Source organism: Accipiter gentilis, chromosome 29, assembly GCF_929443795.1.
Source record: "Accipiter gentilis chromosome 29, bAccGen1.1, whole genome shotgun sequence".
In the NCBI taxonomy this organism is placed as follows: Eukaryota; Metazoa; Chordata; class Aves; order Accipitriformes; family Accipitridae; genus Astur; species Astur gentilis.
In genome coordinates this window covers 610,643-631,450 of record NC_064908.1, presented here as the reverse complement: position 1 = coordinate 631,450, position 20,808 = coordinate 610,643, and the positions used below count along the sequence as shown (strand labels likewise).

Here is a 20,808-nt window from a genome sequence, read left to right as displayed (position 1 = left end):
TCATGTTCTAAATTTTATTATCTCCTTAGTATAGTGGAATACTCATAATTATAAAAGAAATGGAAAATGCTTGCAATGGGACTACTGCAGACCCTTTTGCAAGGTTTCTTAAAGAAATTTCATGCATATCTAAAACTTAGAAGGAAAAATGTTCTGTATGTTTAGACTTAGAATGAAACCATTATACGTAGTCATACATGAGTTGTGATTAATTCAGTTTAAATCATGAATTGCACGTTTCTCAAAATACAGAAATGTGTGAAGCATTTCTCCAGAAAAACAAATACTTAAATCTGCCTACGAGTCCTCATCTTTTTTTCTCTGACTTCCCGCATAGAATCCTGGCTGTTTCCCAGTAGAGCTGGAAAGGGGCCCTCGAGGATTTGGATTCAGCCTTCGAGGAGGAAAGGAATACAACATGGGCTTATTCATCCTTCGACTTGCTGAAGATGGGCCAGCTGTCAAAGATGGGAGAGTACATGTGAGTTTGTCTTCTCTAATCAATTTGTTGATCAAGTTGGCCTTTTGGCATATTAATTCACCTGCAGTGGCAACAAACTTTGTTCTTTCATGAGTGCAGGGTCCCAGAAGGCAGAACAGCATCAGGACAGCTGCCCTTTTTCCAGCTGTTACTCTGCAGTGACAGCAAATGCTGTGGCGGTAGGCTTTTAAAGGAGAAATATGTGAACAGCTCTGGCTGTCCAAAACGAACTGTCCATCCATGCTTGAGTTACAATAATGTACATGTCCCAGGCTGTAAGCAGCAAATACTCAGGATACTTCAGGAGCCCAGACAAGAAATTGCAGTGGAGCAGAAAGCCAAAAGGAGAATCACTGTCCAAGTTAGTGAATTTGTAAGAAATGTTTGTGTGTACATTGTGCTATTGCTGTTCTGTGCGGTGTTTGAAGATACAAGCCTAACTTTTTTCAAAGCTTATTATGTTAATTCTAATGTTTGTGTAAGGAATTCACTTTCAAATATTGTAGTAAAAGCAAAATATATGGGTACAATAGCAAAGAACAATGGTAGATGGTACGTGAGCATCTGTGACTACCGCCCAGAGCTGAATTTTCAGAGGCTGGAGCATGAAGCTGAGCCAGGTGCCCATGAAATGCCGTCCCCATGCAGTCCTGGTGCTTCACTGCACGTACAGCCACTGGCACGAGGCTCTGCCTCCATTTGTGCTATAGCTTGCAGAATAGGGCTGACACAGATTCTTGCTGGGACTACTGTGGGGCTTAACTGGATGTGAAATTCTAGGTATTGTTAGTTTCTGTTATCTTAATTCTTTACAGTAATTAGCTTTTTTCCCCTCATGCTTGAGAGACTAAATGAGTGTAGTGTTTAGTACGAATATTTTCTCTTGTATTGCTTCAAGTGGTGGTATGCTAAGCTCCAGGTCTTTGCTTTCAGGGCAAGAGCAACCAAAAGGTTCCCAGCCGACTGCACTCTGCTTTGCATAGATGACCTGTGCCAAGGCAGGGGTTGGTGGGGGGACTGCAGTAGCAAGAGATTGCTGAAAGCACTCCAGCTCCCACATGTTGACTTTCACTGTGGACCGTGGGCCCTCAGCAGTCTTGCGTAAAGCCCCCTCCCACCACTTAGCACCTCACACCTCACTGTGCAGGGGATGCGTGTATGCAGGGATGTGTTCGCTGCGATGGTGGATGGTCAATGGTGGATGGTCGTGTCCCCTGGGGAACGTGAGCTCTCTGCAACCCGCGGCTGGTGCTGGTGGCTGTGGAGGAGTAGGGCTGCAAGCGCTGTCCTGTGTGTCCCCAGCAGCTCAGAGCACAGAGGGGCTGCACTCATCCAGCATGGGGTTATTCATAATTTCCGTGTCATTCAGTTTCTCACTCCTCAGCTGGAAAATGGTGTCATTTTCTGGCTGTACTTTAGGACAGTGAAGAAGAATTTCTCACCCAGTTAATGGCAACTGAGCATGACGGGAGGCACGACGTGCGGTGTGGAGCGTCCTGTCCTGTCCGATGAGTAACCAGCCAGTGACCTTCTTTGGCAGAGAGAGTTTATTTGACAAAGCCCAGGCAGTGTCTTTAAACTGCTGATTTTATGCACTAGTGACATCCATTGGCTGATCTGTGTATTGCGAAATAGGTTTCATGACCCTTTTTGTGGGGATGCTATTCCAACCCCTTCCCAGCAGCCTGCAAAGTCAGTGTGAACTGTAATTACCCGCCCAATATCTCTGCAAGTTGCTAATTGGCCTGAGAGACCTTAGTACTGATAACTGCATAGTGGTGATCTCTCCTACCTGGAATAAAAAATCCTTTCCTTATATAAAACCTGTTCTGCTGTGGCAGTATTCAGCTTTGCATTAAGTGTAGAGAAGTTGCTCTGTTACCTGGTTAGTGTGACTTTAAACAGGCACATGGTGCCAGGTTTGATATGGTTTGTCCATAAGCTCCCTCCATATGATGGTCCAGAATGAAAATACGTTCAAGCATATGGCGATATCTGTCTCATCACTTGTAAATGAAGAGAAGATGTGTTTAATCTGAGATCTTTTATTGAGCTGGCTGAGGAGATGACCTGCATGAAGAGCTCTGAACTGCCAGAGCGTTGTGTTGTGATCAGCAGCCATGGAATGGTGTTGCTGTTGCTGAGTGGATTTTAGCATGAGAGGAAAAATAGAAGCATTTACCTATATTTTTTTCTTTCTGAATTAAAAATTAGTTTATGGTGTCAGAGATTCACAAAGACTAACCCAGTTGCTCTTTTCTCATCAGGTTGGTGACCAAATTGTTGAAATTAATGGAGAACCCACCCAAGGAATCACTCACACACGAGCCATTGAGCTGATTCAGGCTGGAGGGAATAAAGTTTTGCTGCTGCTGAGACCAGGGACTGGCTTGATACCAGATCACAGTACGTCATCTCAAGTGCTGTTTCATTTTGAGGGTTCATGGCAATGGAGTACAGTCTGATAAGGACGCTTTGGTGCTTGTTCACTGAAATAGTTAGCAGTTTCCTTTTTGAAAGCTGTGCAGGTGTTCTTATTTATTTTAAAATATAAGAAATATTTTTGGTAAAATTAACACATGACAAGTACCTAGGAATATTATACAGTGTGAAATTACTGCATATTTGTAATTGTAATAAGTTTCTCAGCTCTGTGCGAGCTAATCAAGTTTTCCTATACAAATGTGATAATTAACACTGATTGCCTTCTAATTTAACTTAAAATTCTCTATGATGCAGTACTCCGTTCAAAATGCCTACATTATTAAAGATATTATTTGTACAGATTTACTTCACTGTTTTTAGCCTTCTAAATTATGGAATGCTTTGCTTTTCAAAGCCAAAACTTCAGAAAGCAGGGAGCGAGACAGCTTTTGCACTCAAAATGGATTCTGTTTATAAAGGTGTGAATTCTGCATCTACAACAGGAAAGCAAAAGTGAGGCGCCCCGCCCCCCCCCCCCCCCCCCCCCCCCCAAAAAAAAAAAGAGGACAGAAAAGCAAATGCTTGCAGGAGCTCTGAGTTCAGCTACAGAGCACAGAAATTATGATTTTTGAGTCTAAAACGTTTTGAAACTACAAATCAAAACAACTTGTGGCTGTGGCAGTATTTTAAAGCAAAGAACACTTTTTGTCCAAGTACACGTTTTAGTCTTTTAACTTTTGATGCTGACACCAAGACTCTGATGGTAAACTTCTTAAATTGTAGGGTCACATTTTCTGATGAAGAGTTTTTCAATAATAGTGACCAACCATGAGTTTATCCTTTGTAAATTTTAAAACACACAGTTTGAACTACCAAATAGTTTGTTGTGTTCAGGCAGCAACTGGCATCCACTCAAGGGGTAAAATCTGCTCAGAACTTTCTCCATTTCTTTCCTCCAGAGAGCTAGAAGATGGCCCGTAACATCTTGCTGTTCCAACCTGCACAGCACAGTAAAATCAGTGAATTAGCGCATGGCACGGAAACAGACCATCTGTGAACTGCGAAGTCTGTTCTGTGCCATCTTGCTAGATTCCTGGCTGGCTGGGTTTGTCTCTCACTGAATTACCTTGTCATTAAGGGTGAAAGTTAAATATAGTCTTCCTCGTGTGCTGATGAGCTTCTGTTGAGGTCCTCTTTAAAATTAGCATTTACAAGCTAGAAGAGAGGGAGGCAGTGTGAGGGCACCTCCAGCTCTCTCCTTACTAATAGCTATTTAAGCTTGGTATAATTTCAGCAGTGATAAATGGTGTTTATCCTGCACTATGAGGGCTGTGCAATAGTTGTCTGGAATCACTCCTGGCCCTCTTGTTCACGGAAATCTCCTGAGTCTGAGGTAGAAACACAGAATCATAGAAGAGTCTGAAGGAACCTCTTGGTCCTTTTGGAGACCATTTGGTCCAGCCCTCTGTCCAAAGTGCAGCCTGAAATTAGGTTAAGCAACTTAGCTTAGATGAGCAACGGTGGAGAGGGGAAAGGTTTTGTTGCCTCTTGTCTTGCTGTTAATCATACATTTCTGATTGAAATCTTGCTTGCTGTACTCTGATTTTGGTATGTAGTTCTGGGCTTTTTCTCTTCCTCCTTCAGGTTTGGCTCCTTCCAGTCTGTGTCCCTACGTGAAACCTGAGCAACATTAAGGGCTTTCAGTGCTTTTCTTGGTTTTTCCTTAAAGACTTGGTAAATCTGCATGTCTTGTGTTTCATCTCTTCCTATTATTAAAGTGCAAAGCTATGAATAACCTCAACTTTTCACTGTTTTCAGTTTCCTTTTAGCATAACAGTTTCAGTTAATTTGGTTTTCTTACATTAAACAATGTAGGTCAGGGACTTTCTATTTCGCAATTTTGCTGTGTAGGCTCTAAAGTTGTGCTGATACAAGATGGTGTCAGTCCCACAGGGATCATGCCAGCATTCTAAGCACAAGTTTTTTTCCAAAATCACATCCTTATGGTAGTTGTAGGTTGCAGAACAATGCAATATAGAAAGCTGACTAAGACTTCAAGAGTATGCCACTACATAGTCTGTTAAACTGAAGATTTCATGTAACATCCTGGAACCTCAGTAGTATGCACGTTTCTAAAATATTTTAGTGTTTTTTTTGTTAAGTCATTTAGTCAAATCTCTCACTGTTCATTTCCAGGTGATTGGGATAGTTATAATCCATCTTCGTCAAATGTAATATATGAAGAACAGTCACCATTATCTTCATCTTCACATTCTGCTTCCCCATCTGAAGTGTGTTATTTACCAGTACCAGGAGAAGCTTTAACGAGAGTTCAGCTGTCTGTGAAACTGGAACAAGCAAAGAACACTGTGCCTGAGAAGATAAGCACTTTAACTGAAAACCAGTTTGAGATGAAGCCTCAGTCTTCTCCCCAGAGAACAAAGAACAGATGGGAATGTCCCTCCAGCCCTGGGTTTGAAATCAAAACAAGTAGTTTGGAAGTAGGGACCAGAAGAGACAGATCTGCAAGTCCAGAAAAGTTAGTGGCTGCTGAGGGACACCTTCACACAGGATTCCATGGCCCCAGAAAAGGGGACCCTGAAAAAACCTACAGCAATCTCTCGCATAAATCTGACAGTTCTAGAAAGAGTGAGAATAAACCCACAGAAACCGGGATGAACAATAGTAACGAAAAAGAGTATTCCAGTGGAAAGCAAGGAAGGTGTGCCAGTCCCCAAAAGCATCTCAGTAAGCAAGGAAATGCAGAAAGGGTAGGCAGGTTACAAGAATATCAGAATAGCACAACTGGTGGTGGCAAGATGACTGTTGAGCAATTGAAAGGTGGAAACGGTAAAACAGGAGTCACCAGGAAAGACACAAAGCAGATGACTTCTGGAAAGATGGAAGGGTGGTCTCCAGAACGACAACATGCAGCATTTGATGAGAATCATCTTCCATTCAGTGACTCTAGGAGAAACACATCTGAAGATGAAAAAACAAAGAAGACAAACTCTGGAGAGCCAAGTTCCAGCAGATTCAAAACTTCCAGTCTTTCCAATATTCCACTGCTTTCCATGGAGAAACAAAGAAGGCTAGAAACACAGGAGATGCTTATGCTGAACAGACAACATAGAGAGAGACACACGGAGCTACCCAATGAAACCAAAGATGATGGAATTTCCAAATCCGAGAATAGTTCTCCAGTTAAGAAAACACCAATAACTCCTGGACCTTGGAGGGTACCAAGTGCATGTAAAGTCACCCAAACAGCAGGTGTGGCTGAAAAACGGGTTTGACTGACACGTTTTTTTAGAACATGTTTTAATCAAGTTTCTAATACTGGTCATCTAAAAGCATTGTTTCTTTTCACGAAGTTGTCATTTTTTTCAGAAACTGGTTAGAGGGTGGAAAGTATTTGATTCGTTCTTAAATTATCTAAGCTGCATGAAGGACCTTTTGGATTGCTTAAATGAAACTCTTCCATAAGCTGCTGTCCCCTTGTCCTTTTGAAGGCGGTGTTCTGCTGCTCTCAACGTTGCACTGCTACAGCTTTCTCAGATAGTATTGTGAGTTTCTGAACAAAATTATTTAATGCCTATATTGCCAATGTGATCATGACTCACTTCTTGTTCTTGTGCCAAGTTAGCTACTGTATCCAGTCAATCTAATTCTTCTTGTATGTATTCCAGTCACAGGAAAGGCAAGGTTTTGTTTGAAATGGGTATTTTCTCAAGAGCATGTTGCATGTTTACATAAGGAAATACACATGTTCTTGCTGGTTCAGTAAGAAGATGGGTGAGTTGGTTGTATCAATTCTAGGGCAGCAAAGGAGCCTGTTGCTGTTCAATTGATGTTTTTTCTTAAATTTTTATACCTAATACAGAATCGTGTAGATAAAAATTATATTTGACATAATCAATGTTTTGTAATTTTGCTTTTTATGAACACAGCAAAATTGCTTTATTTTCTTGATTCATAAGGATGCTTATAACAACTCTTTGCAAACTTGTGTCTGAAAAGAGAAAATTCTGGGTTCTGTTAAATAACATAATTCCTTTGGTTTCACTTGTGGCACTGTGTCATCCTTAGCATTCTTTGTAAACATAAGCAATGAGTGCACATTTATTTCCAGCCTCATTGTGGTGCTGTATACTGAAGTCCCATCTTTACTTAATGCTAGTTAGCAATCGGATTTTTTCCCTGTGTAGAGATAACAATTGACCTCTAAGACAGAACCAACTGCCATAGCACCTTCTTAAATGAAGTTCTTGCCTGTGTATATTGGAAGTCTCCCATATTTTACTTTGAATGTGTGATCTGTTCTAAGAGTGCAAAATAGGATGATATACAGGGTACATGAGACTTAATATCTATTGTTTGGGCTAGAATACCTATTTTTAAAAGAGGAGTGTTGCCATCAGAATTTACTGATATGTCAGTCCTATACCTGTAAGAATAGCAGACTGCATAAATTGAAGGGTTTTATTTTAGTCATGGTTTTAGTGATGATTTCCTGATGTGTTAGGTTTTTAATGACTGCAAAAAAGTGGTAAAAGGAGCCCATTGGTCCAGATTGCAGAAAGAGAGAGAAGTGTTAAAGGTCAAGCTTTACTTACTCATGTTAAAATTCAAACTAATACGATTTGCTATTTGAAAGAGTGAATATTGCATTCTGGCTTTGAAACATTTAATGTTTTTAAAGCTTAATGAAGCACAGTGAATCAGTTCTGAGTTGAATTCTTTAGAAGTACTGATGACTACTCAAACAGCTTTTTAAACAGAGACTTTGAAAATTAAATAGGCTTTAAAGCAGATCTGAACTGTGCTCTGCTGCTTGACATTGGATGATCCATTGAGATTTGCTGTGTAGCATAATACGTACAAATACTCCGTGTTGTGGAGTATGACTGTGAAAATATTTAATACTTTGAAGTAGCCTATGTAGATATTAACCATGTATTCTTAACAAGAGATTCTGTTTTATGTTGAGTTGTATGCACTTGCCCTAACCACTGAGTACAATAACAAATTTCAGATGTTTAATACAAAGATGAATTAGCACCACTGAAATTATTTCCCTGTCATCAGCTACCCCTGTATTTTTTCTATATGTTAATGTGACCTGATTTAGTGTCTTACCTGTCTGTGATTTCTCCTTCCATAGAACTTGTATCTGTACTTACTGTATCAGATGACTTAGCAATGTGGCCTTGGAATGCTAAGCAATGTATGGATGTACTGGGTGTAAATGTTTATATATTGTACAGCACCTTTATACATACTTCTGAGGTTCTGACTAGAGAGAGACCTGTAAATCGCTCATTATTTTTTATATAGATATTAAAAAGAAACTCCAGTTATTGGCCTGTTGATTCTGCACTGTGTAAAACATTCTTGGTTGATTTTCAGTGGTGTGATATTTTGAACAGCTAAATCTGACCCAGTTTTTACCCACAAATGTAATACTCTTCTGGAAAACAAATGCAATTTATTATTGGCAGTTTCCTTGACTCTGTTCAAATAACAGATGTTCAACAAAGGTATTATAAAAATCATTAAGTCATATAGAAAGAGTTGTTAATGATGAAATATTTGTACTGTAGGTTTATTTGTACATTTTGATATATAAAATTGTCATCTCCTTTTACATCTTACAACTTTTCCTTGTACAGAAAATAGCTGTAAACAATTTACTACCAAAAATTCTTACGCCATCTTACCCTTATGTGAAAGAATGAAGCTATGAAAAGTTCCTCAGTTTTTGCTTTTTTCATTACTAATAAATAGAAGGTAGTAGTCAGTTAAGGAAAACATAAGCTTTACAGATGTCATTAAAACATTTTTTCTGTCCTATGCCCTTTCTAAACATTGATCTACTTTTGGGTAAGGAAGTCTTTGCCACATCTCTTCCACTGATGATCCTCACAACAGATTTCGTCCTCAGGTATTCCAGTGTAAGGCACTGCTGCAGTGAGGAGCTGCAACAGCTGCTCAACACCACTGAGCAAAGCTGGTTGTCAGAAGGAGACACACCGGGATGCCCTCGGGACACAGCCCAGGCAAAGCATAACTGAGGTGTTACAGGGAACGCTTTACTGATAGCAGTGTGTGTTGTGAGGTTGCTCTCATGTAATTAATGCTTTCCAGAAAATGATCATCATTTATTTGCAGAACACCCAACATAAGCCAGCCAGCAGCAGTTTCTTATATTGCTTAACTGTCAACATGGAGGCAGAATTCATCTTATGCAGACCAAATTTCACTGCTTCCTGCAGTAGTTCAGGATAAAGAGGCAAAGCCTCAAGCACACTGAGCTTTTAAGAAACACGCTTCAGCACATTCAGATAAATGCATCCACGTATTACCAGTCTGAGCAGAGCTCTGAAGAAAGATGCACAAACTGAAAAATTTCAGTGTAGCTCCAGAGCTCTCTGAAAAAGGATGATGCTAACTGAAACAGGAGGGCTGACTCATCACTTCTCACATGCACAGGATTCAGGCTTTACAGAAACAAGGCACCTGCAGCAATCACCAGTGTCCCTCCAGTCGGAGCTCTCTTATGGCTTTCAGTGTTTGATGCCCCACACAGTTCCATCTATTTTCAGTGCCAGCTTCTAAGTAGTTGGCCCCATTAATGCTGTTTTGCTGTGTATGCATGCCATGGGATGACTTCACTGATTAGACCAGCTTATTCTGTATGTTGTAGAACAGTAAAGCAGAGGGAGGGCTTTTGATACATACACTAAGAATCCATTCAAAAAAATGTAATTAGTTTTCTGTAGTTTGAGAGCACCTCTGCTTTTTGCCCAAGTTATTGGTTATCTTCTCTGGTCCATCTTCCTGGCAGAGAGGGCTGAGCGCTGATGTTTGGTCAGTTCATGGTTTAATTTTCCATAACTGAAAAGAGATACTAAAAGTGAGTATGGTCTGAATGTTTTTCATCTACAGGTAAGACAGCCTCTTTTGCCTGTCATGCATTGAATGCTCTGCTTGGGGAACTCCAAGTTAAGTGTGAGCCACAGGCAGACTGTGTCTTCATTCCCAAGGGAAAGAATCCAGGATTCTGACTAACAAACAGCTTTAAGTGGGCACTGAAGACCTGAACAGGGCTGAAATTTAAGTCAGCCCTGTCCTCCCCCCCAAAAAAAAACTGGCTCAGGGGATGGAGAGTCATTCAGCATGGTCTGTTCTCTAAACTACCATGTAGAGGGATCCTAATTCAAACCCACAACCTTTCTTCTGCTTGGGTGGGAAGAATTTGGCAATGGTACAAAGGTGACCCCTACAAGACATTTCCTGTTAGTTCGCATGGGAGTTATACTTACTCTGATATTGAATCCTAGAAGATCACTTATAACACCTGAGACAGCAGAGAGTATTACAACACGTGTTATATTGTAGATTAGTGGATTCATGGTCAGTCCATACAGCCTAAATGGAGTATCTAATTCCTGCAGTAAAAGGAAAAAAAAAGTCCATTAGCATTCATCCATACCAGAAGCAGTTAATCCTCTGACTTTTAGCTTAGTACTGGTGCTCTGGCAGATGTTGCTAACCATGCACTGCCTCTGTATCCTTTCTTAAATGTATGTACAGAAATTCCCACTCCATTTCAGGCCTCCCAGCTCAATGTTTTCTAACAAACAGCCATGCTGAATCTGCAAGTCCCCTTTGTAGCAACACTAGCTGCATAACAAGAGCTTGACACAACAAGCTGTAGAATTTGTCTAGACTGGTTTATGTGACTTAGACTATGCTCTTTCATTTCCAAATACCTACTCTGCTATGTCAACAAGCTTCAACATTGAGGCTGCTGAAGGAGAATGAGATTCAAGCAGTAAGGAAACATGCTACATTCATATTAGCCTGTCCTCTCACCTAAATCATAGTTATGCCACTACTAACCAAATGTTCACAGCACTAATTAACCACACTGGTCTGCTATTGCTTGATCTTACACCACAGCTATAGAAGCATAGAAAACGTCCCTTAGTTCTCACAAACTTACCTAATCGAGAGACAAGACAAATGAGAAGAGCAAAAACACACAGTCATTGTCATTAATCATTGCTTCCATAAAATTCAGCAACTGTATATTTTTGGGGAGAGTAGCTTACCTTCAGTAGCTTTGTAGATAGTTTCAAAACATTGTTTACTAGAGACAGCTGTTCTTTCTTGTTTGGCTTCTTCTCCATCTTTAGGTATAAGTTTATCTGTGACAGAGACATTACAGATTGGATGTTAATCTTCCAGCACTAGCCCCCAACTAATTTCCAAGGGAAATTCGAGCCATTTTTTGCAGTCTACTCTCACTCCCAAAGAAGTGATGCATCCACAGACAGGAATTTAGCAGAATATCATTCTTTTTCCAATTGACCTGTTGGCTAATGTGTTAACCCAGAGACAAAATAACCTGGAATTTTAGAATTTGAGTCTGTCCAAACATTTAACAGCTTGTCCTTCCCCAGTTGTACAGTGTTCTGTTACCTTCTATCCAGCACAAGGGTTGATCTCTAAATTTTAAAATTTTATTCCAGTACTTTTTAAGCTGGTTTGAAATGCAGTAATTATATCCAAGCAAACCACAAAGCCAAAGGGAGAAAAAGCTAAATGGAGATACCTGCTCAGTGAGCAAGATTGAAATATTACTGTATTTCTTGTTGGTTTCAGAGCCCAAAGATGCCAGACGTAGTAAAAAAAGAAGTAGTGCTGCCTCCCAGATTAGGAACTCCCAGTTGTAAGCTGCATTCAGAAATGTTTTGTGACCCTTAAGAACCTGTATTGAAGAAAAAAAAAAAGTGCCAGTGTCAATAACAAGTAACATGCCTGTTCTTGGGAGAAGCACAATAGCATTGCCCTTACTCCTCTTCTGAACAGACATCCATCCATGCTCTACAGCTACTGACAGTTTTTCCCTTGAAGTGTAATTCGTTCATGTAACTAGGTTAAAGGAAAAGGTCTGGTTTCCTACCTGGCTTTAGCCTGGAATTTGATTTTTTTCTTTCTACCTAGAAAAGGACACTTGTTCTTCCTCTTTCCAATTAACAGGCAATAAGATGTCATTCCTTTCACATGTGCTAGTCCCACTGGCAGCCTCAGACCACCACAGCCAGGCTAAGCTGATTCTGCCTTTCCCAGTATGTACTCACTGGGTCTAATACAGCAGGACTAGGATTGTCATTACTTCCTCCAGAAGCTTACAAAAGCAATCACAGCAGTGAGACTCAGTATCTACTAATCATCAGTCTTGCTGCTACCACCACTGCATCTTCATGGTATCACGAACTTGCCTAAACATTATAACGAGTCTCTTGCCAAAACCAAAGAAACCAAGAAAAGCTCCAGCGCTTACTATAACAGAAGGTTTAGTGAAGGATTAAAAGTTGTAATAGTTATTGACCTGCTTTTCAACAACAGTGGTTAAAGAGGATGCTACAATTAGCCCTCTTAAGTAAGATGTCCTGTGAACATAGAGAATGAGTATCTATTACCCACTAAACATTATAAAGCTTTTAAAAAATGCAAACCACTCCATGTTACTTTGGAGACAAACAGCTACAGTTCAAGCACTTTGTAGGTTGGCAAAAGAAAATCCTCCAGTAGTTTGGGAGTTTTCCACCTACTTTAAAAACAAAGTTAAAGTCTCACCTGGGCACAGCATATAAAAGCAATTGAAAGAGCCAGTAAAAAGATTGACGATACAACAACATCCACAGATCGCTGGGGGCCTCGCCTCTACAGAAACAAAGACACCAAGTCAGGTTTAAGGCTTGGATGCAGAGTTGTGAAGTCAAGGCTCACCACAAACAAAAAATTGTTTTAACAATTCAAGCAGTGCTGTCTGAAGTGCCAAACAACAGTGAGGTAAAGTATATGTACCTAGAGACTTGGTACATACACTCTGTAATAATCAAATCTTGGATCAGAACTGACCTTTAGATAGGAACGAAGGGATAACCAGATCTTAATGTTTTCTACCTTCTTGAGTCTAAAGTGAGGAATTTCATATTTCCTGGCTTTCCGAGCAGATGTAATGTGACTAAAAAGCTTGGCAAACAAAAACCTCTGCAAATTAAAAACATACACACACAAATGTAAATTAGTCTAAACCAAAAAAGATTGCTTGGGATTGCTTAGTGGTAACTGGCAGAAAAGGTTAGCTTTGTGGCACACTGAGGGAGCCTAACAGGGGACCTCAGTGCAAGACCTCTCAGATAAATAACTGTAGTCATAGTGGGATGGCAGAGGTAGAACTGCTATTGCTATGCACAATTAGCCACAGAGCTCTCGCTAAAACAGTAACACCAGCCTGCCAACCACACAACATTTACAGCCACTTCAACAAAGCTACTGCCCACAGTCATGAGGGAGCTGAACACAATGCAGCCAACTATCTAATGCTCCATCTTAGAACAGGCCAATTAAGTAGGCTGCTTCTTTTTCCCCACACAGCTCCATGTTGAAGCACTCACTTCCATGCAGAGTGCCATTTTAAGATGTTAAAACATTATTTTTCCCTTGGGGGCAGGGTAAGAGGGGGAGCACAGGGGTCAGGGAGGGTAATGACAGGTTTAAGTTTGTGACTGATGAATAGGAGTCTTACTAGACTCCCCTACCTAAACTTCTCAGACATCTTACCAGCTTTGACACCTGAGCTTGCTAATTCATGCTTGTCTTGCCCGTGTCTCAGCCAAGTGTGGTTTTGGTAGAACACCTGCCTCAGGGTTCATGAAAGGGAACAGCACATTTAAACCTACCTGTTTATATGTCCTCTCAGCAACACACATCATGAAGAAAAACATCCAGGTTAAGCAAAGTCTTTCAAGGAAGTTAATCGCAGACAAAACAATGACAGGGGTGCTAGCAGGTGCTCCACAAAAGATGTGCAAAAGCTCCTTCAGAGAAATGGAGCACAGCTGCTCCAGGTTATCTGTGCGAAAGAGTCTGTAGAGGAATGGTAGGAATGCTAATCCAATGGTGATGACATTTCCTAGCATTTGATACCCCACTCCTTGCTGGTAGGCATTAACCTGGAAAGCAGGAACAAAAATAGGATGATTACCTGGGGTTTTGCATCAAGGAAAAGGCATGCTGTTGTGACAGCATTAATTCTATCAAGCTTTCAGTGCCCCTTCCCTTCAAAGGACATGGCCTAAAATAATTCCACCCATTTCAGCAAAAAACCAACAACAGCCAATTAGTCAATAAGTAATAGAACCACCACCTTCAGCACACTGCAGAGACACAGCCAACAATAATCAGCTCTGATTAGTCTTCAGCAGGACCTCCTAAATTTTGGTTTATGCAATTTTTAAGTAAGAACATTTGAGACAACTGTATTTGCAGTTGAGGAAGGACCAGTTTTATACCGCACCTCATATTTGCATGTATAGCTATTTTCATGTTTCTTGGTGGTGGTTTTTTAAAGTGGGGGGGGGAGAGGTTGCAATGCCTTACAGCCCTCTTACCCTGCTCATGATAATCCCACTGATCTCCAACACAGACATGTCCACCTTCTTACAGTCATTCCCTTCCCAGATCAGTGCACTCACTTTTGCAGATGCTGGACTTGTATTCTGCAGCCAAAACAAATGGTTCTATAAAAGAGAAAAGAATGCAAAAGGTGTATAATCTATTTCTGTCCCACTATTAAATAATGCTTTTTCCTAGAAAGTATTTAGATTGAGAGGGGGATTCCTAATTTGTCTTTGGGTGAAATATTTTGGTTTGGGATTGCAGTGGTCCAGATAATACCAGTGGGGAGGAGGGAGTTGATCTCTGATACTGTTTAGATCATTCCAGACTTCCATGTGATTAGCACAGTTGACAGAATGGGCTCATCCAGCATTAGGGTGCTCACATTAGACCAACAACATTCAGGTGTGTCTCATATTAGTTGGGCAGATGGGGTGGGGGGAAAGAGGGGCACCTGAAACAGGGGAAAAAAAGAGGGGGGATGTGGAAATCTTTCACAGTATTCTCAGCTACTGGATACAAATCAACAAACCTGCTGGAAAACGTCTTCCTTCAAATCCCGCCTGGTACCTCTCACAATCATTTCCTCACTGTCACTGGTGCAGGACGAGCGACACTCTGGCCCATGAAGCAGATCATCCCAAAGCATGTCTTCTGTCTCAGAGTCATGGCGAGTACTTTCTGAGTCTCTCCGGGTTGCACTACAGCTCCGGGATCCCACACTAATGCAGGACCTCGAGTCCTTTGAAGCAGAGCAAAATTTACACAGCACAGCCCTGCACTGTTTGCAGAACCACCTCCTCTATCCCCCCAGCAATCAGCTAAATCAGCTTCCAGGGGCAGCTGAGAACTCCCAGTCACACCCACCTGGTGCAAACTGTTAAGAACAGTATTATTCAGTGATAGTTTTTGCAACCAGCATTTCTAGACAGGAAGGCACACAGGCAGCATTAGTTCCACACCTCTATTCCCAACTTTACATAATAAAAATTGACTTATTCATTCTAATGCAAAAGTTTTCTGGCTTTTGCATAATCTATTTTAAAATTTCATTCACATTTTATATTTAGTTATATTTATAATTTGATATTAATATATTTTAGTTCTACTTTATTTTCGGGGGGGGGGGGGGGGGGGGGAGTGGCAGGGTGCAAAATAAAGTAATGAAGTGAATGAGTATGTATCACAGAATGGATTTACTCTTTCATTTTAAAATCAAAATTTATTAGCCTAAAAGCTACAATGCAGAGCTACCTCCCAAACCACAAGAGCAATTGTAGCAATTGAACGTGAGCAATTAGAGGCAGCTTGGACCATACTACACTGCCAATAGAGTGATTTTGTTTGTTTGTTTTGTTTTTGTTTAAAAAAAAAAAAGTAACCTACTCACAATTGTGAACAAAGTTTACAAGCTGCAAACAAGCAGGGAAGGGAGGCCACACCTTATACCTGAAGACGCAGAAGCACTATCATTTACTAATGGTCTGTTTTGATGGGGAGGATGGCCCTGCACTGGCCAGGCTCAGTAAAGCTGTCTCTTGAATTTATAACCATACCTGACTATATAATGTAGATTCTAGTTCAGATTCCACGACACTATCAGAGTCTCTGGCACCTTTCAGGGCTTGCTTGACCTGCCAAAACAAAGGAAAACCAGCTCATTATCCACAGCAAAAAATTTTGTGGAAAATGGCATAAATTAAGCATGAGTACCTGTGAGACAGCCTGGTTCAGAGAAACAAGAGGCCTCTTCTCTTCATAGCTATTGTCACTGGAAGCCCCTTCTACATTCTGGTGTAATAAGATCCGTTGTGCCATTGCTTCAGCATCCTCCTCACTCGAAAGCTCATCAGAAACGCCCCCTCTGTTGGTGCAGTCATCCTAGAAATACAGCAGTCAAAATAAGACGAAGGCACCAATAAAGGACCAGCCTGAATTGCATCAAACCAAAGGTTCAAAGCCAGTCCTGCTACTACACTGGTATACACAGAAATCTCTTATTACCTGCAAAAGCCAGCAGAAGATGATCTCCATAGAATATGCATAAACAGAATCCAACTTAGCACCACAGAGACATCACAAATTTTAGCTCCTTACCCCCACTCTTGCCTTGCCTTGCCACAGAGGTAATGAGAGGGAATCTTGGGCAGGGTGGAGTTGGATTTGGGGCAAAGGCAGGAAGAGGCAGCAGCAGCTGTCGGCTTATCTTACCAGCAACCTTAAGCCCAGGAGAACAGATATGTCTACAAGCTGGTGGCTAGCAGGCCCAAAATCATGAGATGTGTCCCCCTACACCTAGCTCTGCTCCTCTTCAAATGCCTAGAAATAGAGAAGTTGGGATGGCATAGTACTACAGTGTTCCACACAGATTCTAATCTAAATTAAGTTCTTAGATTACCTTTAGATTAGCTCACACCTTACTGACCCAGAGGAGCCTCAAAAGTAACACCACAAAAGCTTTATGTTTTAGAGATTTCAACAGAGGTCACGATGCTTTAGTTGTCTTTCTCTCTCCCAAGGGATGTCTCAGTCTTTACTTTCCTGCCTCCCCTCTGAGAGGATATTGTGGGGAACTGGTTGCAAGGTGAATTATTTTACACAACTGCTTTTAAAAATTGCCAATTTATGTATTTTTAATTATTATCAGCAGTCTTCCTTAACTGAACATCTTGTGATCGGAAGTGCCTACAACTAAATGAGCGCTTTGGTAGAACAGACATTTTCCAGGATTATCTGTGTTTGACATACTTGACTATTCTAACAGATGAAAAGATGCTGACAGTAAAGTATCAGCAGCATGTCAGCTGGTCAATCCAGAAGTAGAAAGGGTTTTTAAGGTTTCCTATAGGCAAGCAAAGATTAGTAGAAGAGAGTATCTTGTATTAGATCAAGCCATACAGTTAAGTATCAACAACCTTTTGGGCACATACAGAATATACTGAAATTTGCAACTTCAAATGGATCTTTCCTGCCAGTACCTGATGGCTCTTTTCCTCATCAGAACGTTTATTTTTCTCTTTGAAGTGCAACAGCCTGTATTCAGATCTGGCATGTCTGTGTTTAATGCCATTATTCACAGCATTCACACCATTTTCTGTCTCAGTCCCTTTCTCAGCTACCAGCTTTACTCTTCTAATCCTATGAGAGAAAATACAATTAAATGCTTTTATGTCAGAGAAAAACTCTTTGAGGAAAACATCATGGTCTCTTTCACTTGCCACACAGGTACAACATTAAACACTATAGCTAAGGGAATACATAATTGTCATCTGCTGACAGGCTCTTTGTGTCCTAATTCTGTTGAAGAGACTTATCTGCTTCACTCTCACTGGGCGGTTCTTTGTAACACTAATAGCATCTTAAAACTTCTAAACCAAGAGGAAAACTTTTTCTTATTATTATTTTGAAAAAAATAAATAAGAGCAATTCAGAAGACAAAAAGTCCTCATCAAGAGAAAGGACCTGTCAGTTGAAAACTCATCAAGAAACTCACCTGATAAAACGGTAGAAGACAATGAAATATTATCCCAAACAATCTATCCTCCTTTTCCTCGAGTTACTTTTAGAAAAAGTAAGGTGGTAAAGTGGGATGACTATCCAAGCAACTTAAACTAGAAGGCACAATTGCTTCTGGAAATCAGGTAAGACAGTAATATAATTTGAGCATACATATTCAAGAAAGGTCGCTTATCTGATAAATAAAAATAAGCTCTGCCACTTTCAGGACTCATCTAACACTCAGTTTTAGCTATACTGTGAGATATGATATGATCTCCTAATAAGGACATACTAAAAATTCACAAGGAATCAGCCTCCTACAATACCAAGAGTGCTTTTAGTTCAAAAGAAACTAATTGGCAGACTTTGGGGATATCAGTGACAGTATACATTCTGTCTTCATTTTCCGGATACCAAATTGTTCAGTCTCATTACAAATACAATAAAACCCAGTGAAGATCACATACCTCCTTCGGAAAAGCATACTAAATAAATTGTTAAGAATGGATGCAGATTCAGACTGCTCTTCTTTACTGTTTTTGTCAGGAGAAGACCAACTGTTCCCATCGACACCCACAGATTTGCGTAACTTCCTGATTTTTAAAAGAAGGAGAATTAAATTTGCATAGCAACCTGCTTTTAGGTCTTTCTTAGAAGATCTCAATCAGATCTGAACAGCTTTTTAGATGCTATTTTTCTTAAGTCATGCAGACAAAATGCTTATTTCCAAATAAAATAAATTGTATTTGGATTAACAGAATCTATTCATATACCCACAGGACACCAGTACATCACTAGTAAAGGATGCAACAGACAAAATCTGGACAAAATTTTTGCTGTAGAAATCTAATGGAGGCATGACCCTATCCACATCCATCATCTTGTGTTCAAAAATGCTGTATCAGTGTTTAAACTGACTCAGACACCTAACAGCTAAATATTTAGTTGATAGACTGTAACATCTCCCACATGCACAAACAAATTGCCAGCAATCTCTATGATCATTTCCCTCTTCTCAATACACATCAGCAATTCCCTGCAGTTAATGCCAAAGCAGGATACTGGACTGGTTTGAAAAACCTCGAAGATGCCTTTCTGCGCAGAATGCCGTCCTCTGGCCACAAAGAGAAACTGTATTAAAAAGCTACGTTAGAAAGAGAAGGCCCAACTAGCAACTAAACCAGACCTATCACACCCTGGTATATTTGCAGCATTTGTCCCGGTTATGAGAAGATTACAAATGAAACAGAAAATACTCGTTTTCACATTTATGGTTAAATTAACATTTACATAAAACCAGAACAGAAGATATTTACCCGTTAACTTCTACCATGAGCAATCCATCACATGCTTTGATAACAAGAAACGAACCCGTTACCCTGCTCACCTCCTCCGCCTGCTGAGTCCATTGTTTCCTGAAGGTTTGTTGATCTGGGTGGACACTATTTGACAGTGAACAGTTCCCATCAGCAACATAAGGCACATTGGTCCCATGACTTCACTCGCATTCACAACAGGCATCATGAAATACAACACAACTGCTACGACTGAAAAGGACAAAATTGTATCAAACACAAAAATTAAGAGCATGGCCCAGTTTTTTCTGTCTTAACTATTTACTTTTACTCTGTTCTATAATTTCTGCAAATACTAGTGCCACACATCTTGACATCTACATTAAGTAGGTTTCAGACAGGATCCTTACACTTTAGGTTATGGACTACAACACAATGTCACGTTCCTTGCAGAAAAAGGATTGTGGCACAGACTGCTGCCACCCCTTACCTTGCATAACGTAGAGCACCAGGAGCCACATAAAAATACGCTGGGAGGTAACCTGTATCCACCACTGGCTGAATAACGGAAAAAATACAACTCTCACTATTCCCTTCCGAGTTAGCGATGTCCAGGGAATTTCAGGCTTGGCTTTGGCAAACGTAGAGCCTTGGAATGAAAGGAAAAACAAACAAGTCATTAATCGTGAATTTCAAGAATTTCCTTACTTATGACTTCCTCTTTGGCCACGAACAAGCCCTGTCAGAAGGCTGCAGTTCAGATGGGTGACAGCAGCCCAACTTCAGGCACTCGTGCGGTCTGCACAGCTCCAACAGGGGCGTCTAAAAGCAGTCACCTGTCTTATCTTGACGCCCTGGCTGGTGACCCTTCCCTACCTACCTAAGTCTGCTCTCACCAACCACTTCCCACTGCTTTTGCTGAGCCACCCCGAATTCCTCCCGCCTCCGCTTTCGGGTTTCCAACGCCCCTTCTGTGCCAGCGCTAGCAAGCACGGGCACCCTGCCCCGCTGCTGCTGCCAGAAAGCTGAGCAACTCGGGCTCCACAGCCGGAGAACACACACCTGGCCCGGGAGCAGGCTCTCCTCTCACGCACCACTCACCTCTGATTAAATCCACGTCGATCAGGTCCGGCTGAATGTGACCCTTCTTCTTAGGCTTGTTTTTGAAGCCCTGCGAAGCCGAAAACAAAGGCCTGTTAGCCGCCAGGGGAGCCGAGCCCGGGCTGCGCCCGGCCGCCGCCGTTACCTTCATCTCGGTCTGCTCGATGGACTTCTCCCATATCTGCTGGTCGTAGGCCCCGATCTGGAAGGAGAGGAGGCTGAGGGCACGGCCGGGCCCGCGCCCGCCCGCGCCGCGCCGCACTCACCTTCTTCTGGTACCAGGAAATGGCATCCCTGTCGCGAGAGGCCATGGGGCGCCGCGGGGCGCAGGCGAGCTCGGGGGCGGCCCGGCCCCGGCCCCGGTCCCGGCCGCCGCCCGGGCCGCTGTTACCCTGGAGACCGCCGCAAGCCCGGTGCTCGACTGCCTCCGCCTGCCGCCGGCCCGCCCCCGCCCAGGCGGTACTAGGAGAGCGCCGAGCCCGGCTCCGCCCCGGCCGCCCGCCGCCGCGGCCCTGGAGCAGAAATAAGCAGCCA

General features: G+C 41.6%; 2 protein-coding genes across 9 annotated transcripts in view; one reads left to right on the top strand and one right to left on the bottom strand.

Annotated features, from left to right (window-relative positions):
• MAGI3 (membrane associated guanylate kinase, WW and PDZ domain containing 3) overlaps nt 1–8,088 on the top strand; it is a 74,746-nt gene extending 66,658 nt beyond the window's left edge. For 4 of the 6 annotated variants that reach the window (XM_049831687.1, XM_049831686.1, XM_049831689.1 and 1 more), the window contains exons 19-21: nt 338–481; nt 2,749–2,887; nt 5,102–8,088. In XM_049831687.1, the coding sequence (XP_049687644.1) occupies nt 338–481; nt 2,749–2,887; nt 5,102–6,201 (1,383 nt within the window). In that variant the 3' untranslated portion in view covers nt 6,202–8,088. Of the gene's footprint in view, nt 1–337; nt 482–2,748; nt 2,888–4,549; nt 4,640–5,101 lie in introns of all 6 variants that reach the window. The other 2 variants (XM_049831691.1, XM_049831690.1) reach the window with 1 other exon arrangement.
• A 397-nt stretch (nt 8,089–8,485) lies between these two features.
• PHTF1 (putative homeodomain transcription factor 1) lies at nt 8,486–20,672 on the bottom strand. 3 transcript variants are annotated; one of them, XM_049831693.1, is made up of 18 exons: nt 20,541–20,672; nt 20,420–20,476; nt 20,275–20,344; nt 19,664–19,822; nt 19,266–19,425; nt 18,346–18,471; nt 17,359–17,518; nt 16,094–16,261; nt 15,937–16,014; nt 14,913–15,122; nt 14,374–14,502; nt 13,663–13,935; nt 12,839–12,970; nt 12,554–12,640; nt 11,526–11,681; nt 11,023–11,118; nt 10,231–10,356; nt 8,488–9,802 (listed from the first exon to the last, which is right to left on the bottom strand). In XM_049831693.1, the coding sequence occupies exons 1-18, from the start codon at nt 20,583–20,585 to the stop codon at nt 9,782–9,784; spliced, it is 2,253 nt and encodes a 750-aa protein (XP_049687650.1). In that variant the 5' UTR covers nt 20,586–20,672; the 3' UTR covers nt 8,488–9,781. The 3 variants fall into 3 exon arrangements, with proteins under 3 accessions (XP_049687649.1, XP_049687650.1, XP_049687652.1); XM_049831692.1 differs by having other exon boundaries at nt 8,486–9,802; nt 20,275–20,476; XM_049831695.1 differs by lacking the exons at nt 17,359–17,518; nt 18,346–18,471; nt 19,266–19,425; ... (2 more) ...; nt 20,420–20,476; nt 20,541–20,672 and adding an exon at nt 16,385–16,666 and having other exon boundaries at nt 8,493–9,802.
• Nucleotides 20,673–20,808: the final 136 nt, after the last annotated feature.